Here is a 12068-nt window from a genome sequence, read left to right as displayed (position 1 = left end):
CAAGGTCACCTCTCTGAGAAAGGTTGTTTCCCCAGGTAGGGATTTTCCCCTGAAGTTAGGGAGGGAATAAGACCCCTTAACTAAGTGCCAGGCCGGTAATTAATCATTTTAACTACGAACAATCATGCTTAAGCTATATAATCTTTACTCCCTGGAATGGAGATAAGAAACGCCCTAACCTTTGGAATAGAGATTGACAGGATTGGAATCAACTGGTATAAATACAGATGTAACAAGACAACAAGACACAGAACCTAGACACAGGACCTAGACACAGAACCTACATAGAACCTAGCAAGAGAACATGGACACAGAACCTGGCTGGAGATCCTGACCAGAACTTGGCTAGAGATCCTGGCTAGGCTGCTGATCAACTGAATGCTGCCTCTGTGTCGTTCCTTCTTCGCCGACTCCGTCCACACCTTTGGGGACCCCTGGACTTGCTGGGGTTGGACCCCAGCACATGCCCAGGTTGAGGGCTCGATCCCCAGTACAGAGCGTGCTGGAGGCAGCAGATCAATGATTCTCTCTCATCACTGATGCTTCTATCTCTCCCTCTCTTTTCCTCTCTGAAATCAATAAAAATAGATTTTAGAAAAATAATTAAAACCCAAACAAAAAAAAAAACAAATTGAGCTATGAATAATGGTTATCAAGGATTTAGAAGGGCAATGAGATAAGGCCACAACACTTTAAACTCCACACCTAAATAGACACCGAAGACATGATAAGCATACTTACTAATTTACCTCCAAGCCATGGACCCTGGCTTCCTGCTACTCAGTGCCTTCTTGTAATCCAAATTCAGCATGTTCACCAAATTTCCCCAAATCTCTCCTATCATCTCTCCTCCTAGCTATCTCTTTTCTCACCTCCCCCTTTCTTACCCTCTCACACTTAACCTATCCATAATGTGAGATGGAAAAAAAAATGCTCCAGCTACATTAAACACACTTAAAAAAAGGTTTATGACACATTTCTTTCTATAAACAACTTTTACACTGACAGGCTTCTTTCAGAAACCCGAGAAAGCCAGCCTTCCTTCCTTCTCAAGAAGTTCAGAATGCTATACAGGGTTAGGGAGAGCCCCAACCTGGAACATAATCCTACTCGAGTCCTCCACAAAATGCACTCTGTGCACCCAAGTACCAGGCCAAGCAGCACGCAGGGCTCATGGGCTTCAGTGAACACCAAGGTCCCGTTCCTCAGGGAGCTCAGAGCCTTGTCAATCCACACTCCTCTCCCCACCCTGACGCCAGCCCCAATTGAAGAACACAGGCCTCCGGGCCCTGGAAGTATGCAGGTCGTCTTCACACGCCAGTGCGGTCACATCATGCTCTGATGCTTTCATTTTGGTGTTTGCTTGCCCCAGACCCAAATGCCTATTATTTTAGGTTCCTAAAATGAAAATGCCTAAACTGCTTTATGAACAATCAAGTGCTACTTGGGGTTATATTATTATAACTAACAATATTTGGAAGATCAAAATTTCCAAACTCTTTATCCTCAACAAAGGCCTTCTTCCTGAGGTTATTTGGTGGTGGTGGCAGCTGCCCCAGGATCCCCAACCCATTCTCTGTCACTCACATGGTGGGTAAATGAAGGGCAGCCGGCCTCTGAGAGAACAGGGCAGCAGCCACAGCCAGACTTCAGAGTGAGCAGGGCTTGCCTGCCTCTCAGCCCCACCCCTGGCCCTCCCAGCACTGGGAATGTGGCTCTTTCTATACCCTTCAAAGGATGCAACTGCTTAAGGGAAGCTTTGGTGACAGTGCGGTGAAGGGAGACTTCCCAAAACAAACGGTTGTTGCATTTTCAAAGTAATGAAGTTGGCTGGAGTGAAGGGGAGGGAGGCATTTGTTCTCAGGCAAAATCTTCAGGGTTGAGTAAATGGGACCCCTGAGTAACTCGCGAAGCCTGGATGAGCCTCCACTTGAGAATATAAATCTCTTCCCCACTCACCCTCCCATTTCAAGAGGGGCCTCTGCACAAGAACAGCCGCCTAGAATCTGATTTGAAAGGGGCTGAGAGGTCCCTGATCCGACTCTCCAAAAGGAGGACCCCTCCCCCACAACCCCCACAAAGGTGGCCTCTGCCTAAACATTCAGTGACAGCTAGGAGGCCCGCCTGCTGCCTGTGCTCTGTGCTGTGCTGACTGTGCAACTTCCTTAGCAAACAAAAGAACTCAAAATCAATGTTGGTGAGAAATGCCAGGTCCTAAGGACCCTCAGGGGGGAGGCGCTGCAAGGGATGACTCAAAGCAACAAACCCAGGGAATCATCCTTACTTATTATGTGAAGGCAGGAAACGCCCTCTTCCAGAAGAAGTTTCTCCTTAGCCCCCACTTAAGGGGGAACATTTACTTTGAAAAGCAAGAGAAAGAAAAGAAATCGCCAACGGAGAAAGGCAAAGAGAGAGGGGAAGAAAGCATCTTGGCTGTGAGTCTCAGAGAGCATCTGTTGAAAACAAGATATTGTCCCTTTAAGCATATAAAAACAAGGCCCTTGAGCACGCAGTTCTCACTCTGGTACACAATTATGGGTGCTTTCAGCTGTCTAGCACTACTTCAAGTGCGCTCTTAAACCAGACTGTCAATGGCATGTTGAAAGCTATTTTGCTGGCTGCTATCATTAATAGCAAAGTGGAGAGCTGGGCTGATGAGAATTAAATATGGGGGAGGGGCGGGTCACAACCAGTCATTACAGAATTACCCATATGAGAAAGGAGACAATGCCACATTAGGAAATAAAGTTCAACCCAGAGTATTCCGATGCGGACACAGACAGGGCAGGCCGCGGACACAGAGCATCCCCCACCCCCACCCCAGGCAGATGGACTCGGGCCAGCCCAGAGCCATATGGGGACGCAGGAGCCACAGAGTCGGGAGTGTGAGAGCAGGAGTCCTTGGAGATCACTCCTGCAAAATGTCACCACCTCGCCTCACTCCCCAAGTGGAACCCCCCTCCACACTACGCTGAAGACGTGTGGACTTGTGGCTTCCGGAACACACTCACTGCCTCTCTACGCACTGTTGCCGCTTCTGGAGGAGTCTCCAATGGCTTCTGCCTAATAAACCCCTGCCCTCCCTCTAAGATGCGGCTCAAGTAACAGCCCTGGTGCAGTCCTCGACCCGACTCCCCTTTCCCAGGAGGAATAAGCTGTTCTGCTCCTGTGTCACTCGGCCATATTAGCACTTACCTCACTGCATTGCAATGACTTATTTAGATGCCTGACTCCCTAGTGGAAGGAAGGGTGTCTCATTCACCAGCCCCAGCCCACACCCGGCACATCCCAGGTCCCTAATCACCGTTTTGGGAATGAAGCCAACCCCCTCATTTGACTGATGAAGAAACTGGATGCTGAGCTGTGGGAGGAAGCCTGCAGAGCCAGAGGCCAGCCCACAATTAAAACCTCCACTTCCTACACACAGTGCTCAGGGAATCAGAATTCTACCCTCTCAGTAAAGAAAAACCAGTGGGTTTACTGAGCACCTACCATGTGCTAAGTGCACAAAAGAGACCCCAACAGAGGACCTTAGCCCATTACTACAGAAATGAGATAATGAAGTGTGAGAAGGCATCATGGATGCCAGATCGCAGAGGAAACCCCACTGACACTGATGACCTTTTTCTTCCCGGTGTCCCAGAATTTTGTACAGCAGATGGGACAGGACAACATTTTCCTACGCAGGGAGAAAAGGGATTCACTCCTTGATTGACTCACTCCAAAACAAAATGGAAATGAAGGGCCTCTGACACAGACTAGACCAGCCGTGGGCAAACTTTTTGACTCGAGGGCCACAATGGGTTCTTAAACTGGACCGGAGGGCCGGAACAAAAGCATGGATGGAGTGTTTGTGTGAACTAATATAAATTCAAAGTAAACATCATTACATAAAAGGGTACGGTCTTTTTTTTTTTTTTTTTTTTAGTTTTATTCATTTCAAACGGGCTGGAGCTGGCCGTAGTTTGCCCACGGCTGGACTAGACCCTTCCTACGTGAGGTCAGGAGGAAGGAATCCAGAGAAAGAGCTCTGGGCCAGAGCGTCCGTGGAAGGAGTCTTAACTTAGAAGCCAGGTTCCCTCCCAGGCAGTTTCCTTGATCGGTAGACAAGGGAGCATCTGTCCATCTCCCAGGTCATTCAGTGATCACATGTAGAAGAAAAGACCCAGGGAAGCACCACATTGCACTCAGAGGCCGGAGAAGGCTGACAGCCTGGAAGATGGGGGGGGGGGGTCTCCTCCTGGGTGGACAGGGCAGAATGAAGAGAGCTCTGAGCTCAGTCAAGACCACAGCTGAGTAAGGCAGGGACCCAGGACAGTGAGAGGAGCTGTGTGATTGGAAGAGACTGTTCCAGGGAAAAGTCAGATGGAAACCAGAGTGCAGAGGGGTTCTTAGATGCCAGCACTGTGGCCAAACTGATACTGGGATTCCTTCTTAGCACAACACAGGTGCCACACAAATAGGCACTGCCCTAGCGTAAGTACCTGTGTCCCCTTCAACTTCGGGAGTGGTGCCACCTTCTCCCTACCAAGACAGACTACTCCTGGGCAAGGTCTTTGTAATCTCGCCACCTGCTGGCTCCCTCTGGCCACCCACACCCTCACATTGGTCACAGAACTTCAAGCTGTCGTACCCGGAGATTTTCCAGCCCAAGCCCCTTGCTACTTATGTGAGAGGACCCAGAGGGGAAGATGACATGGAGACTTCCCATCTCTCCCTCAGCCCCATGTTCATGGCCATCACCATGGCTTTCTGTGTCCCTGAGTAAAAAGTTGACAGGTTTTACCGCTTTACCTCATCCATGAACCTTACCTCTGGGATCTTTACAACTTATACAGTCCATGTATCATTCGCACCTCAAATCATTAATTGTGCAAATAACTGGCAATTCAGAGGAGGACCGTGGGGAGAGGGTTCAGCTGATATGGTTATACAACCCAAAGTGGGGTACTTTGGACTTCGGTGTAACCAGGTTTGTAGCCTTAGCCTCTTGAGATAACAGCACAGAAAAAAGCAATAGTAATTAAAGGCACAGAGTGCTATTAGTACCCGAGCACTCTTCATTTCTTGAGTATTGCTGAGGAGACCTGGGGTTGGGAGAAAAGGCTTCAGTGGCAGCTCTGCTGCTAACAAGGGGCTGGATGAGTCAGGATGCATCAGCTCCCCCGCTGGGCCTCAGTTTCCTAATCTGTAACTTGAAAGGTTTGAATGAGAAGCCACAGGGTTCCCCCAGTTCCAGCATGGCAAAAGGAAACTTAGAGAAAGAGTTGCTCAGTTTCCAGAAAAAGCTGACCACACAGTGTTGGCATAAGGCTGCCCCCAAATAAAATGCCTCAAGTCCTCTTTCAAACCCTCAGTGCTCACCAGTGGAGGAGGCCTGACCCAGTGTCTCACAGAGTCAGGGCCTCAAACCCAAGGCACAACAGTTGCTCTGAGGTGCTTGTTTCTAAGTGGCTTTGTGATTTGTGGCTGACGCTGCAAAGCCTGCACAAGAATAAGATGGAAACTGATGAGCTGGTCAGCCATCCTCTCTTCCCTGCCTCGCTGAATCACTCTTGACATTATGTCTGGAAGCAAGGGCTTGGAGGGGTCAGTGACCTCTTCAAGTCCCAGGCCAGGCCTGTGATTTTTGCTTTACCATAATTAGGGACAGAGGCAGAAGAGTGAGAGGAGAAACCATTTATTACTTCTCTGGGGTTTGACAGCTTGGAAAAAGAATGAGAGGGAGACAGTGAAACGGACAGGAGAGAAGCCAGCCACAGTGAGTTTAACCTCTCAGTAAAATGAAAACGGGCTGGACACACCTCATCAGCTGCCCTCTGTCAATACAGGGCCCATTTGGCAGAACCTGTGTTCCAATGGTGGTGCTGGTGTGAGGATGTGTGTGAGAACAGGCTGAGGACCGCCACACTTCCAAGGTGCTAGCTCAGGAGATCATCTATTATATAAAGAAGTACAGACAGTCCCCACCCCCAGCCCTGAGCTTAAAGATGAAGAATCCAGCCTGTTTGTTCCAAGCAGATGTAATCACACGAACAGTCAAGTCTAGAGGGCAGGACACTGCATGAATAATTCAAGCACTCCAGTCACTTGATTGTGTGTGCAGATAAAACACCAGTCAACCGCTAAACAGGTCAGCTGATAAACTTGTTTGCTCAGGCCTAACCACCATCCGCCAAATGCACCCAAGACCCACTCTACAATTAGTGGCTGGATTTTCTTCTGCACAAAGCCCAGGGAGTGGCCAGCCCCTTTAGGTCAGGGTTGCACTTTTCTGCAGAGGTTTCTTCACCTCCTTGTCTCTTTGTTCCTACACAGCCATGGGTGATTTCACCCAACCCAGAGATTGCCATAAACCCTGCAAAGGCACAGCCTTCAAGAGCACACATAATCATGCTGGGAAGCCAATGGGAACTGAGGCTGGAAGGCAAAGGTGGCCTGGATTTGAGTCCCAGGTCTACCTTCTTGGCACCCCTGAAGCCTTCGTTTCCTCACCTACAAAAAGGGGATGGAGAATCTATCTGCCTCTGGCAACTGACAGGATTAAATGAGACAATGTGGCCAAACCTCAGGCATTCTCCGCTTAAGAACCCTGTTTGGGGAATGGCCAGAGGTCCCAGATGCACAACAGCTGCTCTTATACAAACCCCACAGCCAAATGTGTTAAGGTGGTTAACTCTTCCTGAGGTCAGTGTCCTAAGGACTCTGGGAACAACTTTGCTCTGCCAACCAAGGCAGATTTTCTGTGCCAAAGAACCAGCCACTCACACACACAGGGAACACCACCCATTCAGACCTCAACATGCAACAACATATTACACCTTAATTATGAAGCTCTTAGAATAACTACTGCTATAAATTTTAAACCTGAGTGCAATTACCCTCTTTAAACACACCCAAGATACTAAGCACTGAGGGAAAAAGAAGAGGAGGTAGAGAAAGGGAGGGGGTGGCACCTTGCATAAGACCCCAAGGTCCATGAACACCTGGGACCCCAGTTCCACTTCATGCAATCTTATCACACAAATCAGAACCAGTCAGTTCCACCTCAAGTTGGGCAGAACCAATCTCCTGAGAAGAAACATTTTTACATGCAAAGCGGTATCTGTTTATGATTTCTGTGGCTCATGGAGTGAAAACCTGGTAGCCTTCATGTGCCTTCCTAAAGAGCTAATCCCTCAGGAAGCCACAAGCTGACTTCCCACATTGCTCAGTAAACTCTGGCCCCTTTCTGGCTGCCCTTCACCCAACACTGGGGCTCCCTCCAGGAGGGGAAAGGAAAGATTCACAAGGCTCTATGCAAGCCACTGGAGCAGACAGGAATCCCGGAGCATTCCAGAGATCACCTGCCCTTCTCACCCGCCCTGGGTCCTGCCCCCTGAAAGAGCAAAACCTTGTAAACGACTGTTAATTTACAGCAGAAAATCCATTCACGTCACGGTCACCAAAAGCTAGCATGAGTCAAGAGCCTTCTGAGATTTCAAGAACACCAATTGTTAAAAAGAACAACAGGCCTGTGCCATTTATACATGCCAACACTAATCGTTGGCCAAGCCAAATTATAGGCAGCCTCTCCTCGGAACACAAATACACAAACAGGCCTCTCCCACAGCCCAGCCTAGCACCAGGGACTACTTACTGATATGCACCCAGATAAAGGGTGTTTGTATTTGCTCAGTTTGAGGTATACTGTTATTAGAAGAGTGACAATATGAGTAGTTTACATATCCATCAAGCAGCACCATACTAGCTAAACTGGTTTGACTTCAGGATTTCAAAGGTGAGCTCAACTCCCAGTCATCTCAAAAGTCCTGGCCAGGCTGCCCCTGGGCAAGTTACTTCACCTCTCCAGTTCACCTTCCTTCTCTGTAAAATGGGAAGGAGACTGCTTTCAAATTAAGAAAGAGCTGAGAAAGTTCCCTCATAAATGCAGACAGAGCATTAGGGTTTTATTTCATTCCAGTTATATTTTTAAGCAGTTAGTGACTTGTTCCCTTTAAGTTTTGACAGCTCAGCTTGGCTTTTAAAACTCTTGAAGTTAAATCTTATCAAGGCAGAACATCACATTTTTGCGCACACACACACCCCTCCTGTATTTCCTCTTGAGAATTTTACATTAAAACAGATAAAAGCAGCCAGCCACCTCTGGGCCTCAGGAGTTCTAAAGCAGACCCTGAAGGTACAACTTTCCCTTTGCCCCTTTATCCTCCAGACCAGAACAAATATCACAAGCTTGAAAGCTCAATGTCCAAGAAATTAGCAAAGCCTCAGACCCTGCATTTCAAGGACTCAATCCGTTCATTCTTCCAGGTGAAGTAGGAGGAAGAGAAGAAGTAGGCTCATTTTCAAACAGAAGGGGCCATAAGAAACCATGTATGGTATATGTTTTTAAATTTTTGAGATATATATATATATATATATATATATATATATATATATATATATATAATTTTTTAAAGAAAATTACTTACCTGCTTGTGCATTTCAATGTTCAAGCCATAGGACATCTCATAGTACTAAAAGTGAAAAGAACTACCATTAACAGACAACTCAGAAATGTCTCCATTTTCCTAAATCAGCTTTTGGGAAAGTTTTGGTCAAACTATACTTTCATGATACATTTGCTAAAGGAGTTTAAATCAAACCCCAGCCAGTAATAGTGTGGTTTAAGGGCTGAACACCAGCAAGTGCTGTTCTCGAGAACATTATACATACAGTAGTCAGAGAAGCTGGGCCCTCCCTTCCACAAGCACATGTGCCATATATCCTGTTTATACAAGGTTCGGGTTCAACAGGGAATCGTGTGTACACTGGGACCCTCTTGTCCTCTGAGAGTTATTTAGCAATGTGTCGAAGGCCTCTTATGTGGAAAGCAGTTCAGGGAGGCGCTTAAGTGCTTTCCATGCCCTCTCACAGACGGATGATGTAAACTCGCTGGAACAGACACTGGGAAAAGGGGAGAATGGCCATCTACTGCCCAGGGCTGATAAGATTCTCAGTTGGGAAATCCCTGAGAGGGCAGTGGAGGCTCTTCCTCCACTCAGAAATGTCTGGGGAAGGAAATGGATAGGAGGGAGGGTTTTATAGCCCACTGGCTAGATCCCTGGGCTGCAAAGTTTCCAAACACTCCCAAGAGGGCTCTAAGGGAAATTTTTATCCAACCCTGATGTGGGGTCCTGTCCTACTCGCCAAGACAGGGCAACCAGTCCTCTGGGAAACCTTCAAAACATGAACTAAAGGGGCACAAAGGCAGGGCAGAAATGCCGGGCCTGGGGTTTGGGTTTCTCTTTCTGCCTCTCCTCTCGCCCACCCTCCTCCAAGTAGCCCCCCCCCCACCATCCCCCAAGTAGCCGGCTGAAGGAGGCTGGGAAGGCTCAGAAGGCACACTAAGATTGCACCCGCCCCCAGGGCTCCAGTCTGCCTGCCAGCCCGCCCGCCTGCGCCCGCCAGGCCGGCCCTCACCGCCTCTCACCATCACATAATGGCGTTGCATCTCTGTCTTCTCGTTCGCCAGCTTGTCGTATTCCACTTTGAGGCTGCAAGGGCAGGAGCAGCCAGCTCAGGCCTGGGGCCTGCACAGCCTCCCCGAGGCCCCAAAGGAGGGCCTCTGAGAGCCACTTTTCACTTCCCTGATGCCCCCCTGGGTACCCCATTACCCCAAAGCCTCGGGTCGGAGGGAGAGTGAAAAAACGAAAACTTCCCGCGGCCAAGTGAGGAGACTGATAGGGCCACAGGGAGGCAGGTCCCTGATGCTGGCTTTCTACCCCCAGAACCCAGAGCGAGCCTGCCCAAGGCTCCTACCCTCACCCTGGGGACCCTGCGGGCTGTGCGGGGAGCTGGGAGTCTGCGGGTGGAGAAAGGTTAAAGCATCGCACTTGGAAAGGGGAAACAAAAGGCAGAGGCCCGGCCACCCCCAAGCCCCCGCGGGGGTGGCAGAAGCCAAGGCAGGGACTCCTCTCCCCACCAGCCCCGCAAGCCCCAAGGCCTTACCTGTGATACTGAGCTTGCAGAAACTGGAATTCGTCTTTGATCCTGTCACAAGACTCAGCCACTGTGAATTTAAATCCCGGCTGTCCGGGTTGATGGGGAGCCTGAAGACCGCAAAGACAAGACAGGGAGGGAGGAATGGGGGCGGGGGACATCAGCTGGGGCTCCATGCGGCCTGGACCCCTCAGCAGCCGCCCTCGGCTTCCCCCCACCCCATCCTCACCCCACCAGAGAGGCCATTCTCACAGACCCCCACCTTCCCAGCAAGTTTCTCAGCTCCCAGATGGGGATGGGGCGGGAGGGGGGACACCCCAATCTCTTGCGATTGGCTGTAGAGCTTCCACCTCTGTAGCGAAGGGGTCCCCCATTCCCAAGTAAGATGGGGCAGAGGAGACACGAGGATGAGTTGGGAGACTTAAGCGAGGGAGCAGGGAACAGCGTGAAAACAAACAGGTCTCTGGAACACAGGCAGCGCCCCCCCCCACGCCCCCACTCCCGGGCAGAATGAGCCTCCTCTCTCAAAGGCACCCCCCATCCTCTTTGTATGAGCGCGCGTGCGTGTGCGCGCAGTGCGCGCGCGCGCGCACACACACACACACACACACACACACACCAGAAAGGTAGCAACAAGCAAAATGGAGGTGCCAGATAAACTGCCCCGTTTACCCTGCCATGATAGATGCTTAGACCGAGTTGCAATTACTCACCGGATGTCTGCCTTGCGGATACATGGCAGGGAGGGGTCGTGATTCCCAGAGAGTGGAAGCGCCGAGAGTCCGGGCCGGGGAGATGCGGGGGAGGGGGGAGCCAAGCCCGAGCGGGGGGCGGCCGGCAAACCGAGAGCTCGCCCCCGGCCCCCCCAGCCCGCTCTCACAGCGAAATCCCAGAGTCGGGCGCCCACCCAAGCGGAGACAAAGAGCCGCGGAGCTGGCGGCAAAGTCGTCGGCGGGCGCCGAGGTCGGGCGGCGGGCGCGGGCTTTGTGAGCCTAGGACTCAGCGGGCTGTGGCCGGCCGCCTTCTCCCGACTGCGTGGAGCGCGTCAGAACCGGGGGCTGCGTGGACATTGTCTCCTCCCCGGCGGGTCCGGCACGGGGTCCCGAGGCCAGGGCCCCTCCAGGGGCGAGCGCGGGTCCCCTCCAATCACTGAGGTGGGACGGGGACGCCCCGGGGCAGACCCAGCATCGGTGGCGCGCGGGTCCGAACCCAGAGGCGGCTGTCGGCGAGAAGAGGAAGAAGGCCGGCTCCGAGGTGGCGGGTAGGGGCCTCAGGAACGCCGGAGGGTGAGGGCGGGAGCCCGGAGCGGGCGCTCCGACGCCCCCCCTCGGAGAGGAGAGCCTGCTGTTCCGTCTGCTACTGCTGCCGCCGCCGCCGCCGCCGCTAGCCCTTCCCAGGGCCGAGAAGAAAACTCCGGCTCAGTGGGTGCAAATCAGCCGACCTGGTATCCTAACTCCAGCGGCACAGAAAGCCTCCGCAAAGGGTCCTCGCCGTTCCCAGCTGCAGCGCCGTGTCTCCAGCGAGGAGCGCTCAGCGCCGCCACAGTCGCCGCGGAGCGCGCAGGCAGAAGGCTGGAGGGAGACGTAGCCGGAGACCCGGGAGCTCTGTGGCTTCCTTCCTTCCCCTCGGCTCGGCTCAGCTCTCCGCTCTGCGCCACGACAAACCCCCTAAACACACACCCAACACACACACACACACACACACACACACACACACACACACGCCAAAAAGTGCCCCGGACCTGCGGATACCACACACAGACAGGCGAGGGGGGACAAGCACGAGGTCTGAACTGCCGCGAGAGCAGTTCCAAATAGGGACTGAAAAGTAACAAAATAATGTGGCAGCTTCTACCCGCGCTGGCCAATGGGAGCGCAGGGCCCCCACGTGGGGCCATCGGACTCGGCCTGCGACTGGGCGCCGCCGGGCCCTACGTCACAATGCCCTCTTGTGTCTAAAACTATGCATGAAAAGTAGCAATCAGGCCCTACCCGCTGGTGACTTTAGCTTGGGAGTGAAAAACAGCGCTCCTCAGATCAGGAATTAACCGAAAGACACATAATAAATAGATATATATTATAGCCCTG

General features: G+C 51.5%; 1 protein-coding gene across 23 annotated transcripts in view; it reads right to left on the bottom strand.

The window, feature by feature from the left end:
* TLE3 (TLE family member 3, transcriptional corepressor) overlaps nucleotides 1-11819 on the bottom strand; it is a 46550-nt gene extending 34731 nt beyond the window's left edge. For 16 of the 23 annotated variants that reach the window (XM_059658631.1, XM_059658664.1, XM_059658656.1 and 13 more), the window contains exons 1-4: nucleotides 10695-11817; nucleotides 9991-10091; nucleotides 9473-9536; nucleotides 8472-8516 (exon numbers count right to left, since the gene is read on the bottom strand). In XM_059658631.1, the coding sequence (XP_059514614.1) occupies nucleotides 8472-8516; nucleotides 9473-9536; nucleotides 9991-10091; nucleotides 10695-10718 (234 nt within the window). In that variant the 5' untranslated portion in view covers nucleotides 10719-11817. Of the gene's footprint in view, nucleotides 1-8471; nucleotides 8517-9472; nucleotides 9537-9990; nucleotides 10092-10694 lie in introns of those variants that run through there. The other 7 variants (XM_059658702.1, XM_059658707.1, XM_059658713.1 and 4 more) reach the window with 5 other exon arrangements.
* Between the last annotated feature and the right edge of the window lie 249 nt (nucleotides 11820-12068).

Source organism: Myotis daubentonii, chromosome 1 (assembly GCF_963259705.1).
Source record: "Myotis daubentonii chromosome 1, mMyoDau2.1, whole genome shotgun sequence".
In the NCBI taxonomy this organism is placed as follows: Eukaryota; Metazoa; Chordata; class Mammalia; order Chiroptera; family Vespertilionidae; genus Myotis; species Myotis daubentonii.
Note: the sequence above shows the minus strand (reverse complement) of the source record. Positions and strands in the feature narration are given on the sequence as shown.